General features: G+C 51.4%; 2 protein-coding genes across 2 annotated transcripts; one reads left to right on the top strand and one right to left on the bottom strand.

Annotated features, from left to right (window-relative positions):
- Positions 1-213: 213 nt before the first annotated feature.
- On the bottom strand, positions 214-8,838 carry med17 (mediator complex subunit 17). The gene is made up of 13 exons (XM_056611272.1): positions 8,620-8,838; positions 7,938-8,182; positions 7,473-7,636; positions 6,938-7,157; positions 5,649-5,785; positions 5,366-5,447; positions 4,877-5,029; positions 4,461-4,591; positions 3,938-4,122; positions 3,427-3,564; positions 2,775-2,892; positions 2,188-2,347; positions 214-897 (listed from the first exon to the last, which is right to left on the bottom strand). The coding sequence occupies exons 2-13, from the start codon at positions 8,170-8,172 to the stop codon at positions 689-691; spliced, it is 1,932 nt and encodes a 643-aa protein (XP_056467247.1). The 5' UTR covers positions 8,173-8,182; positions 8,620-8,838; the 3' UTR covers positions 214-688.
- Positions 8,718-24,585, top strand: bicra (BRD4 interacting chromatin remodeling complex associated protein). Its single transcript, XM_056610360.1, has 19 exons — positions 8,718-8,839; positions 11,777-11,822; positions 11,946-11,991; positions 12,476-12,541; positions 12,905-14,839; positions 15,038-15,220; positions 16,423-16,709; positions 16,842-17,172; positions 18,518-18,734; positions 19,148-19,249; positions 19,597-19,889; positions 20,358-20,407; positions 20,795-20,943; positions 21,512-21,606; positions 21,835-21,937; positions 22,466-23,097; positions 23,182-23,332; positions 23,474-23,781; positions 23,965-24,585. Exons 2-19 carry the CDS (start codon positions 11,782-11,784, stop codon positions 24,583-24,585), a joined length of 5,610 nt encoding a protein of 1,869 aa, XP_056466335.1. The 5' UTR covers positions 8,718-8,839; positions 11,777-11,781.
- Positions 24,586-25,201: the final 616 nt, after the last annotated feature.

The raw sequence follows: 25,201 nt of genomic DNA, 5'->3' as shown, positions 1-25,201 counted from the left end.
CAGCGATTGTGCATTGATAAGGATTATGGAAGTTGGAAAAATTACGGAAAAATCCTTTGTGGGCTGCGGTTTAGTTTACTGCATGCTCTGTGTTCTCCAGATTGGTGCTGCTAGATTGAATGTACGTTATTCACTGGAGACAGAGGTATATTTATTTTACCCAACTGTTGCCCTCCTTTGTCATCATTGTATTTTTACTTTGTACTTTCAGACTGCATTGTTTTGGCTTCATTTTCGATACGGTGATAAAAGCTGGAGCTCCTTTATCTGATCTCAAGCTTCTGAATATTTTTCACTTCTAGTAAGGAGGTCCGATTGCTATCTCATCAGATGTTAAACGCAATTTCACACTTCATGCCACATATGGCAGTGATCCCACAAGATAGACACAACAAACGTGAAAGGTATGAATAATTTGAAGTATAACCCAAGTGTTTTATTGCACGAAAAGCTCAGTGTTTGTGAAAACAAAAAAGAGCTGAGGCATCCCAGAGCAAAGTGCCTTCACTGTTATGACCTTTATTTGTATTACAAGTTCTACAGTTAAACATCTGCAGTTGACAGACAACTGCTTTAGGTTCTGCAGTGCCCCAATGAACACATCTGGGGGATATAGCAAACAAAAGTAGTTTTTCTTCTCGAATATACACATATATAAAAAAGACGTGGGGTCAGTTCGATGCCATCTTCAGGGGCAGGGCGTGAGCGCGGCCATGAGAAGCTCCATCTTGTACACAAAGTTGCGTCCCTCCATCTTGCTCCAGTGGACCTCTTTGTAGGCGCCCCTCAGGTGGGTCCACTTGGTGTCCTGGACCACCTCGCTCTTGGGCTGGTCCTTGTTCTGACTGCGAGGGAACTGGACTAGAACCTTACAGCCGCTCTCTGGACCGTTACGCACTGGAAGAGAGAGCAGAGCAATCACAAACGTAAACACAAAGTCAAAAAATAGTGCTGACGTTGCAATGATACACCGACGGTGGGCATGGCAGTGTGGGGTGGTGGTTGGCTGAAAGACACAGGGTTCGATCCCCAATGTCTGCCGTCTAAGCTGTAGCAAGGTGCCCTAACCCTCTACCTGCTCCTTAACAGCATCCCTCTAGACGAGGGGTTTTCAAAGTATGAGAGAGTGAGCCCCCCCCCCTCAGAGAACAAATTACGTTTAGAAATGTTCAGCGTAGTGTCCGAATTCTCGTTTGTTTGTTCCCTATATAGTGCAGTATATCATAAACACTATATGAAATAGTGAGTGAGTGAATATGGAACGATTTCGACCACAGAGCGTCTTCGTCTTTGTGTTTTTTCTGTTACTTTTTCTGGTTTATTTTTTTCTCACGTCGTGCCCCCCCCTGAAGAACTCTGGCGCCCCCCAGGGGAGACGCGCCTCACAGTTTGAAAACCACTGCTCTAGACTTATAGTGTAGCCTGCTAAATAGACAAAAACAAGTACCGTAAACAGCATGATATGGATTAATACATAACTACATAATGAACTGTATATAATATGTTTATTTTGATGCGGTTTGTATGAGTAGTTGTGGTTCGTTTTAGGAGCAGTGTGCTACATCAGGGGTCAGGTTAAGGTCTCTTAGGATAGCTAATTTTGGCTTGGTGAGATCAGTCCTGTTAGTCAAGTGTGTAAACAAATTAGAAAAAGGTAAATTTAACAACCAACATTCTAATTCGTATTTCTACCACCTGATTAGCATGCATCCTGTTGGAGGCTGGTTTACAAACTCACGGCGAATCATGTGCCTGTCGAATGTTGCTCACAGTCTGGTTTGACCAGTTTTCCCCAGAACCTTGGGCGACTTGTTAGATAATGATAAATATAGAGTTTACGTAAGGCCTCAATAGGCTCCGAGGCATTTCTTATTCCAACCAGGGCTTGTTGGGTATGAGAACACGAACTAAACTACCTTTAAGATAATGATAATATTGCACTGCCTGGCCTCCCACCTGATGGTTTCCAGCTTACCCACCGGCCAGCACCTCTAAAGTACCATGGATAATACTAATTTTCTATATCTTTTTTAATACAAATTGTATTGTTTATGCTACCATTATGTCCCTGGAAAGAGGGATCTCTCTTTCGGCGTTCCTACAAAGCCCTTTGACTGTGATCGGGGCTACACAAATACACTTGACTTGTATTCTACCGTCAGAGGGTGTCATGTGATGCGAGCTCACCCGAGATGGCGTACTCCCCGTTGGCCGAGGCCACGGTGATGGCCGAGGCGTTGCCGATGCTCTCCACGGGGCCGAGGCCCACGTGGTTACTGAAGCTCAGCACGTGCCAGCCCATCACCTTGGCCAGCTGCTGCACGGCGTGCACCTGATGCTGCGACATCTGCACGCACAAACACAGGGGGGCGCTGTTACTCGCGCCGTTTTAACGTCAAGTGTAGTGTTGTGACATTTACACCGAACAGACACACGGGGGCACTGTTACTCACGTTAACATATATTACAACAACAACAAAAAAGGATCATGCATACGCATTTGTAGTAAAGAAGCATCCGACACTGCACAGACACAGAGGGGTGCTGTTACCTACGTTATTAAAAAAAACAGACGTTTAAAAGTACCATGGACCTGGCAGGAGTGAATACTATGGAATACTACTATGAATACTATGGAACTGGCAGGTGGACAAGGTACTGTAGGCCCTCGGTTTCTGCACTTGTTTAACACTTATGAGGACCACCTGTTGAGCCGAGTGCAACATCCCCATCGACCCGGCCACTCAAGGCTCTTACTTTGTAGTGGGGAGTACCTGCGATAGAAGGAAGTCCTGTAGTTCCTGTTCCTGGTGCGACAGTGTGACCACGCGGCCGTCTCGGTGCACCACTCGGATCTGTTCCACGCCGATGTTGAGCTGAAGCTGGATAGACCTGCACGCACACACACAACAAGGTTAATAATTGTTCCATTTAATATTATAAATAACAAAATATAAAAAACATGATTTATCAGATACTTTTACCACTGAATACATCTACAATGGTTTTGATATTGATTGTTACCCCATCGGGCCCAGCCCAAGAGTCTGTTGGATTCTGGATGTGTCTAGTTGGGTCTGACTGCCTGTCACTGGACTCCGTAGGACTGCAGTCAGCGAGTCAGACACCAACAGAAAAAACCCAGATACAAACACTTTCTAGACTCTAGAGTATTGGGATCTGGCTGTGATTAGCTGGGTGCGACTCCGACACAACAGAGAGTGTGTTAGAATCTGGGTGTGACAGGCTGCTTGTCGGATTGAAGTCCTTCTGGAAAAGCTTGGGGATCTGCTTGCGTTTAGCTGGGTCTGAATCATCTGTCTGAGAGCCTAAGGATCTGGGTGTGATTATCTGGGTCCGACTGTAGTCTTTCTGACAGAATCGGGGATCTTGGTGAGATGGGTGGGTTCGCAGTACTCCTCTTACTTGCAGATCTGCTCGTAGCCCTGGGAGGTGATGAGCACCTTGACACTGGACTCGTACACGTCGTTGATGTTGGACCAGTGCGCCTGGATCTGGGGGTCCTCGATGTGGCTGGCCAGGCTGTCAATGGTCCGTGCCGTCCTACAGTGGTGGATTCCAAGTAATGTTAGCTCAACCCGAGTTTAAATTATTCTCTTACCCCCACCAAGAACACATTTCTCCCGATGCCGTTAGCCTCCCAAGTTGTGTTAGCTACATTGTGCCAGGTACAATGCATTAGCTACCTACTGTTAGCTATGGTACCTGCTACGGAGGAAGATGTGCTTGTGTTAGCTACATGTTTTTAGCTATGGTACCTGCTACGGAGGAAGATGTGCTTGTGTTAGCTACATGTTTGTAGCTATGGTACCTGCTACGAGGAAGATGCGTTTGTGTTTGCAACATGTTGTTAGCTATGGTACCTGCTACGGAGGAAGATGTGCTTGTGTTAGCTACGTGTTGTTAGCTATGGTACCTGCTACGGAGGAAGATGTGCTTGGCCTGTTTGATGATCTTCTCGAGGAGCCCCTGGGTCTGCTGGAGGCTGGAGATCTCCGCCTTGTCGTAGGCCTGTGGTCCCGCCAGGCGCATGCGTTTGTGACCAAAGGGGGCGCTGGCGGGGTGGGGCATCACCACAGAGCTCAGTCGCTGCTTATGGAACTGGCAGAGACACAGGAAGCAGGAAGTCATGCATCAATCAGATCAGCCCTGCTCTTCTGGGTGTGGTGTTTTATGTCTGCCATTACACAACGATGAATGATGTAAGAGGCCAACAATATTCCTAATTTCACAACCACGGGGGGGCGGGTAGAAGGGAAACACCTCAATTCAGATTGATTAGAATTTTAGACAGTGAGATCAACATCGAAAGTCTCAGTTTAATGGAAGAATCCTGTTTTAGTATGGATGGAAGGCCAAAATGCATTGTTTGTGTATTCTGGCCACAGCCAGCACGTTGGAGTAGGGCAGAAGAAGACAGGGGGGGTCTAGAAGGGTACCTCTCTCATGAGCTGATGCAGGTTGTGTTCCAGGACATAGAGGTGGTCGTCCGGCCTGGGTCTCTCTGGTGACCCCTTCACGGGCTTCTTATCTCCTGTCGAATGGCACAGAGATATGGAGAGCTGCAGACCTGGAGGGAGAGAGAGAACAATAATCATAAACACACAATAACAACCCCAGGTGCATGAAATTAAATGTCAGTGGAAATTGGCGGCATCGCATGCCAAATGACATGCACTGACTTCAGAAAATCCTAAACTATATATTTTGGATCGACAGGTTATTGGTATCTGGCACCCCTTCAATGGTTTTGCATTGCTTTGGAATTGTCCTCCTTTCTCTTTACGCATCAGTGACATGTCATTATGAGTGCTTGGTTTCCCGGTTGTGATGGCGGGAGCTTCTCTGTGCACACCTGGGAAGGGCTGTGAAATGATCTGGTTCTTCACCACAATGTGGGGAATCTGGGACTTGATCTGGACCGCTTCACGGGACAGCTGGGCGAAGATCTCCTTGCAGAGCAGAACGTTCTGAGCTGCTTCCAGCTTCACGTGCCAGGGCTGCGTTCCTGGTGGAACAAAGGAAAAAAAAAGTCAACAGAAGCTAATGCTCTCAACCCCACACCGCCTCTACCACTACGTTTTGTATCTCTTTTGTCTTGATGGAGAATTTGTTCGATGAAAAACTTTTTCAAATCAATATATTTAAACCTTTAAGCTGTGACATTTGTTGCTTCAGTTATGTTTGCCGTGTGAGGGTCCGCTGTGTAGGATATGAGGTTGAGCTGCGTCAATGCACTGGTTGAGTTGATGGCTTATGAATGGCTGATAATGGCTTATCAACATCCCACCTGTTAACATAGGGACCCTTTAGTACCAGACATATGATAAGAACTGGAGCTCACCTGCTTTGGTTTTGGGCTGCCTCCTGAAGAGGTTGACGGTGCCCAGGTCTCCTATGTCTGGTGCTTGTTTCTGGATGGACACCTACGAACACAACAACAACAACAACAACAACAAGAGAATGTGAGAGATTTGATTTGGAAACACATAAGGCAATGGTAAAGTTACGTATCATTTCTTATAATTAGACAAATATAGTTCCATATGATTTATTATAATTAGTGACGTAATTAAAGAAAGAAATGTCAATGGATCTATTTTTTATCCATGTTGTCCTTTGCTCACTTTGAGGTAGGCAGATCCCTCCAAGTCGCTGGGGATCTGGACATCCAGGGGGCAGTAGTCTTCTGGGATCTTCTTGTCCAGGTCAATGTCTGTGTTCTTGATCACCTCAAAGGTCCCCTGGTGAGGGAACAAGGAACCTGCACACACACACAAACACACTTCAGGTGACAGAACTTTGGTCTGGTACCAAACAAAGAACCCATGCCATTTGTAACAAATGTGCCTGTACTAAATGTTTTATACAAGACAACAACTACTAATACTACTGCTTAGCTATTATTGAGCACACTATACCCAAAGCGCCTTTAAGCAAATTCAGATATAAGAGAAGAAGAAGCAGCTACCAGTAAGGAAATTATTCAAATCAGTCTCAATCTTGTTTCTACATCGTAGCACTCACTTAAGTTGCCAAGTTGTATGCACTTAAATTATTTGGGGGGTTTTTCTTCATCGTTGACCTTCAAAAGTGTCTGCTAAGTGAATGTAATGTAAAGTAAAAGGATGGGACTAGGGCTGCAACAACGAATCGATGCCATCGGTAAAAATCTATTACTAAAAGCGTTGGCAACGAATTTGGTCATAGATCATCAACAGTCGAAACCTGTTTTCCCAGCAACATTAAATAGTTGGTAAAGATGGAATTATGACCTGGTTAACGTCCTATCTTGAACAATGATCATCTTATCAGCAATTAAAGCAATAATACAAGTTATTTTTCAAGGAGTCTCGAAAATGTTATCAAAATCAATAAAAATTAACGATCCCCTGTCATCTGAGAGAAATTAAGATTCTTTAATTAATTTTTATCCGTTAGTATTTACCGGTTAAAGATCTTATCGGTTGACTAGTTAACGGTGGACGTCCCTTATATACTGTATATATGTAAATGTATACCATACATTGTATGTTTTTTTTGTGTTATCCCAGTTAGTTTTTTTTAATTTTTTTTTATCATTTAATATTACTTTTAATAGTTCCGGGACTTTGGAGCAATAACCTGCTGTTTTTACACTTCAGTCTGCACTGTGAATTTGAAATAATGTTCAGTTTTTGAATAAAGATGCGGCAATTACAACTGTTTCTTTTTTTTATCCGATTCATCGATTAATCTAAAAAAATAAATCAACCGATTAATCGATTATTAAAATAATCGCTAGTTGCAGCCCTAGATGGGACTGTTGACATTGGGGTTCAAACCAAGTACTTTTTGTCCTCCAACACCCTAACCACCACTACCCTCAGACAGTAACAGCTGTATCTGACTGCGCGACACAGGGCTGTGGGTTCACCTGCACTCCTGTAGCTGAGGTCTCCCAGGATCTTGTCCCCGACTTTGCGGAGCTTCCACTGCGAGCGGAGTCTCAGCAGCTCAGAGTTGAAGTCCCTCTGCCGCCGGTTCTCCAGGTTCTCCGCCACGGACTTGTTGAGCTTCTCGGCTCCCTTGAGCAGCAGCTGGGCAGCGGTGGCCAGAGACTTCTTCTTACTCATCAGCTGGAACACCTGGGGGCTCTGGGGAGCAGCACAGGAAACCGTTCGAACAGAAAGCAGTGTTTGCTTAAAACTTTTTGTCTTGCCCTAGGGCTAGGGGGGTGTCATACATATATGGTCTGTTAAGCCCTGTGAGACTGTACTTGTGATTAAGGGATATACAAATAAAATTGAATTGATGTAACTATTGTGCATTACCACCAATCTCTCCTACAAACAATTGAAAAAATAGGAACTAACCTACTAACCACGAGTTCTGACTCCTAAAGCATCTTTAAAGGAACTAGCTCATGGAGCACTTTGCATATACTTTTTAATAAAAGAAGTTTGATGTACTTTGCCAGCGGAGGGATCCTGCGAGACGGGGTCCAAAGCCATGTACCTCTTCACCTTGACGACACTGAGGACGTCATAGAGCACGCACATCTCCGTCAGTGCGCTGCGCAGGTTGTTACGCACCGAGTCCCAGGGCCAAAGAGAGGGCTGGAACTTCACCGTGCCTGCAGGAGTATGAGGTGGAAGGAAGGGTCATTAACAGGGAACCTTTGGGCTGGATGACTATGGGTAGTGGAAACAAATGTTGGAGCAGGTTGTTTGTGAAACTCTTAGGTGTAAGAGTAACTTCTTTAAATGGTACAGTTCAGCTTTCCCAGCATATATAAACAAGAACCTTGCCAGGTTAATAGTATATATATTTTAGATTATTTCTTATTTGTGTGGTTCTTGGAAGGGATGAATTCAGACCACGTCATCTTTTGATCTTATTTTGATGTTCTGCATCTCAAGGAGATATTTCCTTACCCTCCTCCTCCTCCGGCTCCTGCTTCAACCAATCACGGTCTCGGGGCTCCGCTGGCGCCTCGTCCCCCTCCGAGTCCGAACCCTGACCGAAGTCGATCCTCTCCGCGAGCTTAGCGAGGTTCTGGGACATGGACAGCGGGGGTACGTACGTCTCCGTTCCATCGAGGGCCACCTCCTGCACCTGCTTTTCGCAGGACGACTCGATGCTCACCTGCACCGCTGGAACCCCCGACATGGTTCAACTCCTGGGATATGATGGGAACAATCATTGATTACTTTATTCGTTTGAGTTGGTCTTGTATAAGATAACACAATCCAATACAATAAAAAAAAAAGTGCATCAATACACGAAATGTCTATCAAGAGTGCATGCCAATTACAATAAATACATATTCCTACACCAAGCATACGGAGACTATTGGGATAATAAATAAATTAAAAAACACCACTAATAGGACTGAAACAGATGTGACCACATAATGTGTTGAACGTCCCAGTAAATACGCAATATATAGAGGATAATATGTACGTTACTAATGTTTAATAGTACGGTACTATTCGAAGCTAACAAGACAGCGTTAGCTTGCTCACTAGCGGTTCGTTCGAATTGAAAGACTCAATGGGTTCACAATATCACAACATACTCGAGCAGCACCAATTAATACTTCTTTTTGCAACTCACTTTTAAAGTTTTCTGAAGATGGATGAACTACCAAAATCGTAAAATCTCCACACGGCTAGTGTCTGTAAGTCATTCGTTTCCACTGTTGAACATGAACAACACAGTAGGAATTTTGATCAGGCGAGTACCAGGGCATCCTGCTTCCGCCCTGTAGCCGGGTCCTGGGCCCGTGCGAGGCAGACCCGGAGACCCCGCGCTGCCTGCACCTCTACCGTCTCGGGTGAGTTTGGTACAACGTACCGATTTATCTATTAATCTAAATAACTGCGATTAAACTGCAACATCTGCGTATTGCAACGGGGTCTCAAACCCCACTACAGCCGTGCCCGAGATGCCACGGTCCTACGTGGTCGGGGAAATGTGTTAATTTCCCCCCGATATTCCCAAGCATAGCTCCTCTCTGATCCAAGACTATTCCCAACATTTACACATATTTTGCCTGCAAGGATAGCCCTTATTAGAACGCTTCCCAATTGTTTTGCACTTTCCAAGCAAACGACAACCACTTGTTCGTCCTACTAAGTATTTTCTGGGCTACATAATGGTTCGGATGGTGGGATACCGTGGGTTGTTTTGAATGTCAAAGGTATTAGCCGCCGTACGTCTGAATATTGTTGATAGCTGGCTAGCTTAGCTCAGCTAACCACATAGCTAACAAAAATACCAACTAGACGACCCAGCTTGCAATACATGATTGTTTCGCTTTGCTAATTGAAAGCGGCCATTGTATATTTCAAATACGTATGCGTAACGAACTGCAAAGGAGTGTAAAATAAATGCATGCAGAGCTGTTTGGAAACAGCTACCCCGTAGCAAGCTGTTTGCAGTGTCCATTCATATCCTGCGCACTGCTTGTTCTCTGATAATGGCTACGATGATGTCCTTTTAGAGCGGCAACCGGGTATATGTTACCCTCACTGTGCTTACCATATACCTCACCAAATACAGGGGAACCCCGTGTTACTGTCTCCTGGATAGCGGCTACGTGCTATTATTGACTTTGTGGTGTGTTTCTGTGAGCGCTAGATTTAAAACCCCTTGTCAGAGCAGATGAAAACCGCGCGTTTTCAGCTTGTTGTCTCCGAATCCACCGCTGCTTCTTGTTGTGTAGCCGGCAAAGCTCGGTGGCTGCTTGTTACCTGGATCTGTCAATAGCGTCAGACAACGACCGAGGATGTTTTTGTACGTTATTATACGAGTTGTGTCAAATAGTAGTGAGGACATTGTGTTCTGTGAAGTTCATGGTTTTGGTTTTTGTTATTTGAGGAACTGCAAAACTCTTCGATGATGTAACAAATATTGCAACTGCACAGTATTTTCACAGTCATTTTTTCTTAATTGTATTGTGTGTGTTGTGTATACAAAATTAACTAACGCACCAAATAATGCTTTAGGAGTCCCAACCGTATTGCGTTGATGGGCTTTGTCTTTAATTGGATGGGATTAGTTAATTTCAATAGCAGTTATATTATACTGTTCCCTTGTTTGCAACAGGTTAATACAATGGCATTGTACAGTGAAATTATTAGGATATATTATTATTGGAGTTGGTGTGCGAGATGTTATGGGTCCTCTAGGAAAATGTTATGATCATAGTGAAAAGTTTGGCAATGGCAATTGTGACATTTCTATTCTAATATGTTGATGCAGTCTTTCTGGTTCTCAGAGGCAGATTTGATCCTTTTTGTTAAATCAATATTTTTTACAATTCTAGCTGATTGAATTATAATAACAATAATTTGCACCTACCTGATTGGTCAAGCCTAATCATTTCAAATTGGAAGATTTTGCGAAGAATACAATTTTTTATCCTTGGGTAGGAAATAAAATGGAAAAAATTCAATCTGGGAGGAAAGGGCTAAACAACCCACAACAAATAAATATTATTGGGAAAACAGAATATTTTTAAAGGAATTATCTCATACTTGTATCATAACAATCATAACAAAATATGGAGTATTTATTAATGTACTGCTATCTGCCATAATAACGGTGAAGATCTATTTAATTTACAGCTAATTGGCTACACCTACAGATTATATTAGCCTACTGCTACTATTGGGCTACCCCTTCTTTAATGGGTATGCCAGTTCTATCCATTCCTTTCAGACTGTGTTCCCTCCATGTTTCTTGCTTCTAGTGATCTCATCTCTCAAACACAACCTCAGTGCCCATTCCAAGCTGCCAACGCTGGCTTTAAACACACCGTTCCAACCACTACCTGATGTCACTCTCCTCCAGATGAATGACAGTCCACTTGTTGGATAGTATTTTCCTGGCATTGCTGGTTCCCAGGTCACAGGAATGGGTGATGGAAACAGAATTGGACCCGAGTTACTAGTTTTTAGTTGTTGTCGTTTTTTTTAACTTCTTTTACCTTTGGGGCATTTAGCAGACCCTTTTATCCAAAGCGACTTACAATAGGTACATTTGACAGAAGAAATTGAAATAATATATCGCTGTCTGTACAGGGAGGATGTTCATAGAACCAAGTGCCACACATTAACAATTGTTAGGTTAGCCCCTTCCCTGTATACAACAAAGCAGGTTTGTTTTTACAGGTGTGTTTTAGGAGGTCTTCCACTACTTCCATGACTCTAGACACTTTAGGTGTTGTTTATTAAATTGGCTACAAAAATACATATACTGGGCTGGCAGTTTGTTTGCCAGATAAAAAATCACAGGTATGTAAGCACTAGATTTATGCAATTCATGTGGATTCTTCCTTTAGGCGAAATATCGGGGTTGCGTTACCTAGACATATCATCTGTCTATGTCCAGGGTTATACTGGGCTTCCTATACTCCTCAAGGAAACCGAGACACAGTCGGGAGTGTTCAATCAAGACTTAAAATCTGAGATCAATTTAAGCAGTGTCTCCTTTTTCAAGGTTTACACTTTTTGCCAGAAATTGTGATGTTGCACAAATCGGGTAATCTGTGTAGAGGTAGAGAAGAGCAAAAAACAAACGTGTTGATTCAATTCATAATACTTGTTGTCTTTACAGAGCTGACAGTTGGGCTGCCGTGAAGCCCTCCTTAGTAGAATGTTGTCTCTCTAATTGCCTTGAAGGGGGGACATGTAGTTATTTAATAGTGCAAAAGGCTGTGGAGACGGTTTACGAAACGGTGATGGAGATTGGTGTTTTTCTGTTGCAGTTGACATGGATGATGAAGACGGAAGGTGCCTGCTAGATGTAATTTGGTAAGATGTTCATCATGTTCTCCCTCTTGCATCCTAACATACTGAATGTTGATGGTGTCCTGGCGTGACCTTCCTAACATGACCCCCCCCCCCCCCCCCCCCCACACACCTTTTCTGTTACAGTGACCCAGAAGCTCTCAATGACTTTCTTCATGGATCAGAGACCCATGTGAGTATCAACGACACATAGACTTGAGACCTCACGACAGAGGTTCCCTTTCAGAGAACTTCTACCGGCGTTGGTTCGACCTCAAACATCTGACCTGTCACAGTCCGTTCCCCCCCCCCCCCCCCCGCCTTATTTTTTTCTATCATTTTTTTTTCACCGTTTCCCTGGACGCCCCTCTGCTTATGTTAATCTTTTCTGTTTGGGGAACCTCCTTGTTTTTTTCCCCCAAATCAAGCTTGCCTTCCCCCTTGTGTTGGGCACTCCCAAAATGAGAAATGCCAATACTAACACCTCCCGACTGTGGCTCTGCCTCTCTTGCCCCCGTCTCTCCCCTATTTATCTCCTGTTTCTTTACGATCCTTGGCTGCTGTCTGTGCTGTCCTTTCTTTGCCCTCCTCTGTTTGACGGTCTTGTTTCTCTGTCCTGGTGGCTTTGGGTGCGTTTGGTTTTCTGTCTGTCCTATCCTGGGTGGGTGTGTCTATAGTTGGACACTGACGACCTTTTGGATGGTTCGGGTGACCCCTCCAGCTCGTTCTTCTCCTCTGCTGGGGTGAGTAACGCCCCACCCTCCTCCTCCTCCTCCCCTCCCTCCCCTCCCTTCTGATCTCCATCCTGTCTGTGTAGCATGCCGTCCCCGTCCCCCCCACTCCCTCCCTCCCTGACCTGTTCTGCCACTCCACTAACACACACCCACCTTCTCCAAGCTTCCATCGCCTGAGACCTGATCGCCAACGCCATAGGTCAGAGTGGGGGGGGGGGGGGGGGTTCAGTTGCTACGACGACATCTCCCCTACCGGGACGCTCGACTCATCCTCAGATCACCCCATTTAAACATCAACCTCCTCAAGTCCGTCTCCTCTTTCACCTCTTCCTCCTCCTCCCCCTCCCCCTCCTCCCCTCTTCTCTCTCCCAGGGCCATATTCCGGAGGTCCAGCCCGTCATCCAGCTGTCGGTCAGTGAGCCGGCCGGACTGCCCCGGGTCAGCGTGGACCTGGACTTCCTGGAGGATGACGACATCCTCGGAGGCTCGCCGGGCGGCGACGGCGGCGGCATCAACGGCATGGGGGGCAACCACGAGCCCTGCGACATCCTGCAGCAGAGCCTCGCCGAGGCCAACATCACGGAGCAGAGCCTGCAGGAGGCGGAGGCCGAGCTGGACCTGGGCTCCTTCGGGATCCCGGGCCTCACGCAGGTAGTCCAGACACTCCCCGACGGCGGCCTGTCCGGCGCCGCCGCCGTCGGCGTGGGCATAGGCGCCCCTCCGAATGCGGCGGCGGCGGCGGACATGCTGGGCTCGGTGCTGGCCCACCAGGGGCTGCACCTCCAGCCCCAGGTCATGAACAAAGCCATTAGCGTCCAGCCCTTCATGCAGCCCGTGGGCCTGGGCAACGTCACCCTTCAGCCCATCTCAAGCCTCCAGGGGCTCCCCAACGGGAGCCAGTCGGGTCATTTGGGGCTCGGACAGATTCAGGTTGTGGGCCAGCCCACCGTCATGACTATCAATCAGGCCGGGCAGCCCGTCCTGGCCAAGGCCATGGGCAGCTACCAGCTGCACCAGCCCGGGCCGGAGGTGTCGGGAGCGGGGCCGCAGGCAGGGCTCGGCGGCCCGGTTCTGAGCTCCGGCGGCGGACTTCTTATCCAAGGCGGCAAGGCCGCCCTCGGGTCCCCGGCGCTCAACGGGCCGGCGGTGTGCGCCGGCAACACCGGTAGCAGCAACAGCGGCGCCATGACGGCTCCCGCCGGGCTGATGGGCTACGCCGGCGCCGGGATGGAAACACAGACTCAAGGCCAGATCATGCAGAACGTGATTATCCAGCGCACGCCCACGCCCATCCAGCCGAAACCGCCGCAGGGCGGCGCCTTCCAGCCCAAGGGCTTCAAACCGCAGCCCCAGGCGGCGCCGCACACCCTGCAGGGCGACCCCGCCAAGGCCCTGGGGCTGCAGCAGCTCCCCGTGTCGGGGGCCCAGAACGTCACCTTCCTGACGGGCAAGCCGGGCTCCAACATGGTGCTGAGCGCGCAGGGGCCCTCCCAGGGCCAGCAGTTCCAGCAGGTGTTCAAGCAGCAGCCGGGCCAGCCGTCGGGCAAGCCCCTCAGCGTGCACCTGCTGAACCAGCAGGGCAGCATCGTCATCCCCTCTCAGTCCATGCTCCAGGGCCAGAACCACCAGCTGCTCCAGCTGCAGGCCGGGGGCCAGATCTTCACCCAGCACCCCGGGGGCCACATCATAACGAGCCAGGGGCCGGGGGGCCACCTCATCACCAACCAGATCCTGGCGGCCAACCAGAACATTAACCTGAGCCAGGTGTTCTCGGGGCCCATCCAGCTGCAGTCGGGGCAGATGGGCCAGCCCACGCTCTTTCAGATGCCCGTCTCCCTGGCCCAGAGCGCCGGCCACACCCAGAGCCACCCCGTCGCGGCCCACAACCAGACGGTCATCCAGGGCATGCCCCTCCAGAACTCCCTGACCATGCTGGGCCAGGTGGAGGGGCTGAGCCCGGCGGTCAGCCTCCAGCCGGCCCTCCAGCCCCCGGCGGGCGGGGTCCCTTGCGGCGCGGGGGGCCTGGCCCTGGCGGGGGACTGCATCACGGCGCTGGGGGGCGCCACGGAGCAGGTGGGCCACCCGCAGCAGCAGCAGCAGCCCGTCCCCCAGCAGTCGTCCGTCCTCACCATGCAGTCGGCCGTCTCCATCCCCTGCTCCTCTCCGTCCATGTCGGTGACCACGGCGACGGTGCCCGCGGTGGGCCTGGCGGCGGCGGCCCAGCACAGCCCCGGGCGCGTCCTGTACACCAACCAGGGCGCCAGCATGATCCTGAGCCAGGAGTCGCTGCAGATGCTCCTCCAGCAGGTCAGTCCCGCCGCCCCGCCGGCCACCGCCTCTGCTGCCGTGTTGACTTACTGAACATGAGATAACCTGCACGAGAGTGACATGTTGGTCTGACCTCTCTCTGGTTTTACTATTTGACTCCTCCCCCACCCCTCCAACTCCCCCCTCCCCACCCTCCTGCGCCATTCCCCGTCCTGGTAAATCTCCTGGTGTCAGGAGCAGCAGCAGCACCAGTCAGAGAATGGCTCCGCCCCCTCAGTGGGCGTGCCGGCGTCTGTAATCGTCAGCAGCAACAGCCACCCTGGCCCGGCCCACTCAGTCCATGACAGCCAATTAGCTGAGTCTGAGGTGGCCCACAGTCCTGGCCCCTCCCCTGGCCCCTCCCGCATGGTGGTAAAGCAGGTAGACCCCCCCCCCATCCCAAACCCTCCCCTTTTATGTTAAGCCCCGCCCCCCGATGTTGCTGCTGCCGCCACTGATCCCTGCTGTGCGTCCTCCTTGAAGCACTCCTCCCTGTTGCCTCTTCTTATCCCCCTCCTCCTATGTTGCGCGCTCTCCCTCCCCAGTGCTTGGTACTCCCTCCGCTCACATTTCCTCATTTGGGTGCTGTTGTGTGTTTGCTTTGCATTTTTGAATACCTTGCATAATCAGTGTCCAAACGCATGGCCCCTCCCCCCCCCCGCCTCTCTCTCTCTCTCTCCCTACTGCCCATTGTCCCCGCTCTGTGGTGTTTATATATAAGAAGCTGTTTTGCATGTCTTTAGATAAAAGTTTCGGCTGATTCACTGAAGGTGTCACCTCCCATTAACCCCAGCATACTTTCTCACATTAATTACTGGATGCTAACGTTTGGCCTGGTTTTGGGTGCACACAGCATGTATTCCATAATCATTTGATAACTACACGTAACCAAATTGTCATGTAACACTCCACACGGCAATGATGGGGAACAGTGTAACAGCCAATTCTCACTCTCTTTCCCACCATTTACATCCAGCCCTGCTGGCTGAGATTTTCATCTGCACATAGTCATTTAATCCCCAGGGGTCCATTCCTTTCCTCACTCCTGTTCCAGCCTTTTGCTATTAGTTCCCTCGTTGTCGATATATACAGATGGACCAGTGTGCCATCCCACCAGCTGAATAAGCCACTCCCCCCTGTGCAGCTAGCCACGCCCCCTGTCCCCCCCCAGTCCCCAGATCAAGGCTTGCTTGTTGTGTCCCTTCCTTTTGGCTTCCCCAACTGATCACTGCTCCTTCTGATGTAATAATTTGCAGAACACTGGCCACAGACGTTACAGCTACCACCACTTGAACTAGAAGAACCTTTATTTATGTAATGGAAAAATACGGATCCTTTTTTAAAATTGCTTTTTTTTCCCCCTTACTTTATTCTGTCAGAAACGTGTAGATGCCGCTACCCTTGTTTTGTGCTTGCAGAACTGTTTGCTGGATCTGAATTTAAATGCATTTTGTGCTATATACCTCCCCTTGTGTCCAAGCGTGCTTTATCCTCGTAGGGCGACCCCATTGGCCCCATAAGAACATTTCCGTGTACCACTTTGTGCTAAATGGTGCGAGTGTGTTCTGGCTCCACCGCTGCAGGTTCCCTCCAGCGGACATCAGCAGCCCCTGAAGCTCCAGAGCATGTCGCCCTCGCCGGTGCTCACCGCCCACGTGCCGGCGGCGCCCCGGGCCGACAGCCCCCAGCCCTCACCGTCCCCCCTAGCCCTCGGCCAGCACGTCCACTCCCCGCACCACCAACAGCAGCAGCAGTCTCGCCCCCCGTCCCAACCCCAGCCCCAGTCCCAGACGCCCTCACGCTCCTGCACGCCCTCCTCCCACCAGCCCCTCTACATTGTCCACAACCAGATCCCGGGGTCCCCACAGCAGCAGCAGCAGCAGCAGCAGCATCAGCAGCAGCAGCAGCAGCAGCAGCAACAACAGCAACAGCAGCAGCAGCAACAGCAGCAGCAACAACAACAGCAGCAACAACAACAACAACAGCAGCTACAGCTTCAGCTGCAACAACTACAGGCCCAACAGCCTCAACCGCAGCAGACTCATATTCAAATCCAGCTGCAGGCTCCGCCCCGGCCTCCGTCCCAGCCCTCCCCCTTCCAACAGGAGAGGCCCCCGCTCTCCCACTCCCCCAAGGCCCCCGCGGCGCCCCCCGCCCTCCAGCACCAGTTTGTGAGCTCGGTGATGAGCGGACCCACGCCCATGGTGCTCACGGCCCCGCTGAGCGCGGAACAGCAGCACCACCTGCAGCTGGTGGCGGCCCAGATCCAGACGCTGTCCACCATCTCCCAGCCCTCCCCGCAGCAGAAGCAGCTGCTGGACAAGTTGCACCAGGTAATGCCTAGGAATGTGTTTTCGTTGCATTGATGTAGCGCCTTTTCGGGGCAGTCAACGTCCTTTTTTTATTGATGTAATTGAGTATTTATTGAGTTCTATTGTCCCTGTTTGATGTCTAATGATATTTTATTACCATTTAGTTTTAGCTTTACTGTACAGTGTCCTTGGGTGACATGAAAGACGCTTGAAATAAAATGTATTATTATTATTATTTACCAAGACAGTATGGCTCAGAAAACCCTAAGCCTAATTTCAGGGTTGAAAAATGTGCTGCAGCTAGTGTAGCATGCTTCTGTTGGCACCCCCCCAGCCTGAGTGAGTGGTTCACGCTGAGCGCCTTCGCTACACCCCCCAGGTGGGTGCTACAAAACTGTCTGGGTGCTACACAGGTGTGTAACACTCTTCACTCACCCGCACGGGTGTGAGAACCACCTGGGTAATGCACGGCCGACGGTGTATAGCAGATAGTACACCACACACTGGGTGTCTGTCACAGTGGAGAGGTGAGGAGTGAAACAGTTCAATCAGAGAGCTACCGTCTCCCCTACACCATGTCCGAAGCTGTAACACTTGTATTGATTGCTGTTGTAGCTTCCAGAAGGGTTTACGCCAGCGATAACGAGAAGTACAGGACATGATAGGAATTGATAGAACAATGTGTAATTGGTAAGAATAAATATGACAAATAAGAATATAGAATCGATTGCACAATATGAATATGTAATGTATAGTAGCAATGTAAATTAAGTGTAGGACCGTTTTTACGGCTTTGCGATACAGCAATCTTGGTTCGTGAGTTGTCCAAGGATTGTGCGTCTCAAAATTCGACCAGAACCAGAGGTTGCCATTGACAACCGCTCCTAAAGTTACCTTCTTGCTGGCCGTCCTATGGCAGGGCCCAGGCTAACTGCAAGTCACTGACTGTTGCTCGCCTGCTTTTTGTGGCTGCAAGCACTATAAGCTTTCCCAACCCTGCTGGACATGACAATGACTTACGGAGTCAGAATAGGTCATATTCTATTACCAGAAAAGTTTGAACCATTCAGTTGTCCTTTTGTCTTTGCCTCTTGAATATTTATTACTTCACTTACACTATTTATTCGTTTAGCGTCTGTTCAGAGTCCGCATACCTGTTGTCATTCAGTACGTCCTGTATGTGTTGGCCTATTCCAGATTTTCAATGTAAAACCCTGGCCGTGTTTCGCTCGTGCTACCGATCAAACGGATCAACTCTGGACCGGCGCCTTTAGGATGGCAAATCCTGAATCCGAGTGATTGATGGGTCTGTCTGCGGGGTCGATGGTGCGTGCGCTCAGGGCCTGACCTCTGGCTCCCCTCCCAGGTCCAGCAGAGTATCCTGATCCAGGCCAAGCAGTCCGCCTCCCTCCAGCCCGCCCCTCAGGCCCAAAGCCTGGCCCCAGCTCATTTCATCTCCCAGCAGGACCCGTCCACTGAGACGGTGATGCTGTCGTCATCGGGCCCTGTGGGCCCCCCAGCCCCACCGGGGGCCCCCTCGCTGCAACAGAAATCTGTGCTCGTCAAAACTCCAGTACTCCCAGGTGGGCACCAGTGCACGTTGGAATGTCCGCCGCGCACGGTTCGACACAATGCATGATCAAACACACGGGCGGGCCTCACAGAGCCGGCCCGGACGTTGTGAGGTAACGGGGAATGTGGTCCGGCTGAGCGACGCTAAAAACGCACACCTCAACACGCACGCCTCAACACACGTTGTCGTCATCCCATAGGGTAGTCGTATTTCGATTTGTCAATATTCTGTACTTCTGCTGTAATAATAATCATAATCGAATAATTTTATTTGTAAAAGCACCCTTTTTAAAGACGGATGAAAAACTGCTTTAACAGACAAGACCGATGATCATGTAGATTCAAGCCAAACAGTGTTCGCATGTTTATGAGTCAATGCATTTTTCTTTGAATAATTCATTATTTCCTTATGTCATAATGCAAGGCCCGGTTGGGGCGGGACTCCCACCATCCATGGCCCAAGCCGGCCTCACCCCGCCGCCTGCACAGGTGGGTGACTCCTCCCACCCCCACACAACACAACCCCGCCTCCATCTCTCTGTTCCACCCAGGGTCCGCCATCTTATTTAGGACCAAAGTGAATCATCTTCATATCAAAGCCGTCTTGTGTTGGGTAATATGACATATTTATTTATATTCCGCTGGTGAGATGAGATAAGAAGAGAAGTACAATCTTATTTGCTTATTTTGGGGGTTATAATGATCCTCATAGAGCTGACACCTTGACAACAAGCTAGGCATTACATATTGCACATGCGATAAAGAATTCAACATCTTACCTTTATGTATATCATGTCATTGAATATCCTTATTAATCTTTAGAGCCTTGTGTTCTTTGTTTGAACTCATACTCCATAATCTATAAACCATAAGCAATTGGATGTAACGTAATGCATTCTAAGAGCGTTAAACGCACCTCGTTACACATCACAACAGCCTTTTCCTCTCGTCATCTAAAACCACCGCTGGAACCATTCGCACGAGAACATCCACGTGTTCCGAGCAGCGACCCGGCCTCACCCGGCTCTCCGGTTCTCCCGCAGGTCCAGACCACGCCCGGGGTGATCAGCGCCGTGGGAGGCGCGGGGGTCACCTTGGGGGGGATGAAGCTCCAGATGCTGGCCCAAATGCCTGGCCTCCAGTCCCCTACCCCCGTCCACACACAGGTACCAGAGAGGGGCAGACGCTGCCCACCTAATACCGCCTACGTGTGCTGGGAGACAACTGAACTGAATTTGTTTTCGCTCTTGGTATTGCCCCTTTCAGGTGTTGTGAATGTGTGGTGGATCGTATTATATACTTAAACAGGGGGGGGGGGGGGGGGGGGCGGGATAGTATAGTGACTAATGGGGGGGGGTGGGTTCGACTCACAGCCGAAAGTTACTTGGTTCGATCCCCATCAAGGAGTCACCCTTGAGCAAGATGACCCCTGACCACTACCTGATCTCTCATGACCTGCATCTGAGTTCACCAAACATCACTTTAGAAAAATGTTAAGGGGGATATGATGATGACTTAAAATATACGTGGTACCGTGTACAGCAGCATGCATTCTGTGTGTGTGTGTGTGTGTGTGTGTGTGTGTGTGTGTGTGTTTTCGCTTTCTAACGGCTTGTCATCTGCTTGTGTCTCAGATCCCTACAGTGAAGATGCCTTTCAGTGCGGAGCCCAGTAAAGAGGCCAGGTACGCCTTAGAACGATGTAGATCTAGGTCGTATGTATACATCTTGCATGTATATATAAATGTATCCTGAATGTCCCCGAGGACCACTATGGCTTTGCATTAAGGTGTTCATTTGGTCTGGAATGAAAAGTAAAAATTGATCACTGCTACATGTTATTCATCACATTAAATCATATTAAAACCAACAGAAATGTCATGATATGGTGTACTGGTATCTACTAGTCATGAATGGACGTATATCTGGTATCGACTAGTCATGACTGATCTTCTAGTGAGTCGGTATGGTATAGAATTTGTGCCTGACCTCCTGTGTGTGTGTGTGTGTGTGTGTGTGTGTGTGTGTGTGTGTGTGTGTGTGTGTGTGTGCGTGTGTGTGTGTGTGAGCAGGATGCTGGAGCAGCTGAGGAAGCAGCAGGGCTCGGTGCTCCACCCCAACTACAGTGTCCCCTTCAACTCCTTCGACGACACGCTGCAGCGCCTGCTGCCCTACCACCTCTACCAGGGCACGGCGAACTCCAGCCAGGACTACAAGAGAGGTAGGCCCACCGCACGCAGCGCCCACTGGGATGGGGGGGGGGCGCGGTGAGTCCCCGTACCCACAGTGCCTCTCACCGTACCAGTACCAGTAGTTCCTCAACCATAGGTCTGAACGCATCAGCTAATGCAAGAACCACGTATTATTTCATTATTGATGGAGGTCCAACGGGGTAGTGCTGGTAATGCCTAAAATGCTCTATTTTGCCATTTTGATTTTAATTGAATAACGTTCTGGGTTTTTCAAACGATTGTAACTGTCCTTCTTGGCTTCACGAAAAAGTCTGTTGCCAGTATCATTTGTCAAAGGGCCGTTGTTGTGCCAATTCTGCCTCAGAGCATTTCACACGAGCTCGCCTGGCACACGCGTAAACAACGGCGAAATCACCCAAATCTATTCCTCTATTTCATTCACTGCATCTAAAATGTTTATGTAGCCTCCTTGCGCTCAATTAAACAGATATTCTGTTATTGGGAGCAAGCACAGGTATCAGAGCCGCTTGTGTGTGCATGGATCCACGGATCAACGTGGAAGATAACTTGTTTCCCCTTGCTCTCATTTTCTCTCAGTGGACGATGAGTTTGAGAGCGTGTCCTGTCAGCTACTGAAGCGAACGCAGGCTATGCTGGACAAATACCGCCACCTGCTCTTCGCTGAGTCCAAGGTAAGATAAGAGGATCGAAGTTGTTGGACGCAACCGTCATGCTAAGCTATTTTCCTTTATAAGTGAGTACGGAAAAAATCATGGAAAAGTTGGCGTGCGTGTGTGTGTGTGTGATGACCCTGAATGCATCCTGACCTGGTGGGTTGTGTGTGTGTGTGTGTGTGTGTGATGACCCTGAATGCATCCTGACCTGGTGGATTATGTGTGTGTGTGGTTGAACCCGAGCAGAGGATGGGCCCGTCGGCGGAGATGGTGATGATCGACCGGATGTTCATCCAGGAGGAGAAGTTCACTCTGGGCCAGGACCGGGTGCTGGCCAAGGAGAGACCAGGTACACAGCCTTCACCACCGACTGCTTTAGAAAGTTTAGAGTAGCCAACCTGAAGACCGTTGTTATTATGATTTTGTCCATTATTATTGTATAGTATGATGATTATTCTTGTTGGGGTTGTACTTTTAGTTATTGGTGTTATTTGCCACCAAAAGGTGAGTAGTAGCAATCCATGAGATGGTAGCACAAACTGTGGTTAGACTCGAGTGGGGGCATTAATGAAACGATGGCTTTTAAATTTTTCTATTGTTTCTTCGCTACCTTGAAATTGGCTCCAAGCGATTTAATTTGACATCCATACTGACACAGTAGTCTTGTCCTGTTGCTCACAGGTTCAAATGCAGATATTGGTTAATGTTCATATGCATTGCATGTCGGTCAACACTGTGGCAGATGTCGCCACACAGACTCGCGGTGGTCCAATAGCATTAGAGTCTTTCTGGTCTCTGATTGATACACCTGGAGGTCTGAAAGCTAACGAGGTCTTGCTCTCTCTCTCTCTCTCTCTCTCTCTCTCTCTCTCTACAGAGGAGTTTGTGGCGAACGCCCGCATGTTGGAGAGCGCGGCGGCTACGTCGCGGCTACACCCCTCCCCAGCGGGCCCCAGCCCGGCCAGGGGTCTCGCGTCAGAGACCACGCCCCCTGCACCGCCTCCTGTGGCCCCGCCCCCGGCCGCCCACCCCCCTGTGGTTCCCAAAGCCGTCCCTCTGCCCGCTCCGGCTGCGCCCGCAGCCCCCGCGCCCGCCCCGCCCGCCTCCCACTCTCCCTTCCCCTCCACCAAGCTGGTGATCAAGCAGGGCGGGGGGTCCGCGTCCGTGTCCTGGGCCAGCAGCAGTGCCCCCCCTCCGCCTCCGCCACCGCCGGCCCCCCCGACCGCTGCCGCCGCCCCGGCGGCACCGAGGCCAGTGGGGCCGCCGGCCAATCAGAGCTCTTCGTTCGGCCGGGCCCCGCCCTCGTCGTCCTTCCGGTCGCGGCCGGCGGAGGACGAGGACGCGCTGCCCCAGAGGACCAGCAAGCCGCCCATCAAGACGTACGAGGCGCGCAGCCGCATCGGCCTCAAGCTCAAGATCAAGCAGGACCAGACGGGCTTCCGCAAGGTGGTCCACAACACGGCGCTGGACCCGGTCCACACGCCCCCCCAGCAGAGGACCCAGCCCCAGGCCCCGCCCCGGACTGTCCCCCCGCCCCCGCCCCACCCCACGCCCCAGCCGCAGCCCGGCCCCCAGCCCCCGCCCGGCCCCCAGCCCCCGCCCCCGCCCAACCCCCATATAAAGAGTGCCACGCCTCCCCCCAAGCCCCGCCCAGAACCCGCCGTCCCCCCCACTGTCCCCCCCACCGTCATCAGGACTCAGTCCCAAGCGTGCCCCGCTCCCTCGGCGCCGTCGGTCGCCACGGTGACCACCGCCCAGTCCAACCCGCCCCCGAGGGCCTCGGCCCCCTCTAGCACAGCGACTCCCCCCCCTCCTCCTCCTCCTCCTCCTCCGCCTTCGTCCTCTTCCTCTTCCTCCTCCTCGTCCCACACCCGGTTGCCGTGCCCGCCCCCTCCCTCCTCCTCCTCCTCCTCCTCCTCTTCCTCCACCACGCAGATGAACGGAACGCTGGAGCACCACGAGGTGGGCGGCGTCAAGCGCAACCCCACGCCCCCGGCCCCGCCCCCGGCCCCGCCCCCGGCCCCCCAGGCCACCACCTGCCGCCTGCCGCTGCGGAAGACGTACCGGGAGAACGTGAGCCCCCGGGTGCGGCCGGGCGTGCCGGGGGGCGGGGACGACAGCCTGCCCTACCCCCGCCCCGAGCTCTCGCCGCCCCCGCTCCGACCGGAGCCCTCCCCCTTGCCCCGACCCCCGGCCCCCCCGCCGCCGCCGCCGCCGCTGCCGCCGGTGGTGGTGGCGGCGGCGGCGCCGGAGCGCACGGTCATCGCCAGCGTCAAGGTGGAGAAGAGGAGCCGGGAGGAGGGGAAGCTGGAGAAGAGGAGCAGGGAGGAGGGGAAGAGGAGCAGGGAGGAGGGGCCCCCCGGCCGGCTGGAGCAGGTGGAGGAGGCGTTCGGCCGCAGCGTCAAGACGACGCCACAGCAGCCAACCCACCCCCACCTGCCCCAGCTGCCCGTCCGGGGGGGGGAGGAGCCGGTGGCGGAGGCGGGGGCCACGCCGGACCACCCGGGCGCCATCGCTCATTACAAGCGGGCGAGCGGCAAGAGCCAGCGGCCGCGGCCGGGCGCCGTGTACCGCGTGGACCAGCACGCCCCGGGCCCGCCCACCCCGGACGCCTCCCCCGCGCGGGACCCCTCCTCGCTGCCGGCCAAGCGCTGCAAGTCGGACTCCCCCGACATGGACAACGCCAGCTTCTCCAGCGGCAGCCCCCCCGACGACACGCTCACGGAGCACCTGCAGTGCGCCATCGACAGCATCCTCAACCTGCAGCAGGGGCCCTCCGCCCGCCACCTCAAGGGGGGCGGGAGGCCCCGGCAGCACCCCAACCCGCTCCCCGGGGCCCCCTCCCACAGAGCCCCGGCCCAGCCCCCTTCCTCCTCCTCGTCCTCCTCCTCCTCCTCGTCAGCCTCCACGCCCGCCTTGGTGGCCCCTCGGCCCCCCATGCCCATCCCGGGACGGGGCCACAACGGGAGCCTGGTCCCCCAGAACCACAGCAGATAACAGTGTCCCCCCCCCCCCCTCCTCCTCATCCTTCCTCCCCCCCCCCCAAAGGGCCTCGGGCCCCTGGAAGGACTTACACGGGGGGGGGGGGGGGAGCGACGGAGAGCGAGATGCGTCGAGAGAGAGACATAGACTCTGAGGGCGGACGGGGGCCTGGGCGCGGCCTCACTGTTACTTCACTGTTTTCTGCCCAGCTGTGTTGACTTTGTCAGTCCATTTGAATCGCACCAGAAATGTCTTTTGTTTACCGGCTGGCACGCACGCCTGACAACGACAGGAGGTCCGGATTGGGAAGAGGACGGTCACGCAGCCAATCGGCCGCGTCGGATTCACGACCGTGTCCGTTGGGACCGGGTGCATGCGTGTGTCCATCCGAAACGATGGTCGAATTACAACGCGGAATCGTCGCTGATGTCGTCCATTACTTCGTTTCATTTTTTTTCAGCCTCCCATTTGTGCTCTTTTTCACAAGCCCCTCATTCAAACATTCCCCTCACACTGTGGCCTGCACACAACTGCACAAACACACGGATCGACAACGCAAATAAACACAACACATGATCAATTGTCTCTGGGTTTCCTTATCAGTGCCTGTCAGGACCCCAAAACAGCACGG

This window comes from Gadus chalcogrammus, chromosome 16 (genome assembly GCF_026213295.1).
Source record: "Gadus chalcogrammus isolate NIFS_2021 chromosome 16, NIFS_Gcha_1.0, whole genome shotgun sequence".
Lineage (NCBI taxonomy): Eukaryota > Metazoa > Chordata > Actinopteri > Gadiformes > Gadidae > Gadus > Gadus chalcogrammus.
This window is presented reverse-complemented; position numbering and strand designations above follow the sequence as displayed.

What these genes read in the sequence shown, in the direction of transcription:
- med17 (XM_056611272.1), bottom strand. Translation starts at nt 8,172, where the DNA reads ATGTCGGGGGTTCCAGCGGTGCAGGTGAGCATCGAGTCGTCCTGCGAA. An exon ending in AGGATCCCTCCGCTGGCAAA is followed by an intron (nt 7,158 to 7,472) that starts GTACATCAAACT and finishes GCTGCTCCCCAG; the next exon opens with AGCCCCCAGGTGTTCCAGCT. An exon ending in GGCTACGAGCAGATCTGCAA is followed by an intron (nt 2,893 to 3,426) that starts GTAAGAGGAGTA and finishes GTGTGCGTGCAG; the next exon opens with GTCTATCCAGCTTCAGCTCA.
- bicra (XM_056610360.1), top strand. Translation starts at nt 11,782, where the DNA reads ATGGATGATGAAGACGGAAGGTGCCTGCTAGATGTAATTTG. An exon ending in CAGCCAGGACTACAAGAGAG is followed by an intron (nt 20,944 to 21,511) that starts GTAGGCCCACCG and finishes ATTTTCTCTCAG; the next exon opens with TGGACGATGAGTTTGAGAGC. An exon ending in AGCAGAGGACCCAGCCCCAG is followed by an intron (nt 23,098 to 23,181) that starts GCCCCGCCCCGG and finishes CCCGGCCCCCAG; the next exon opens with CCCCCGCCCCCGCCCAACCC.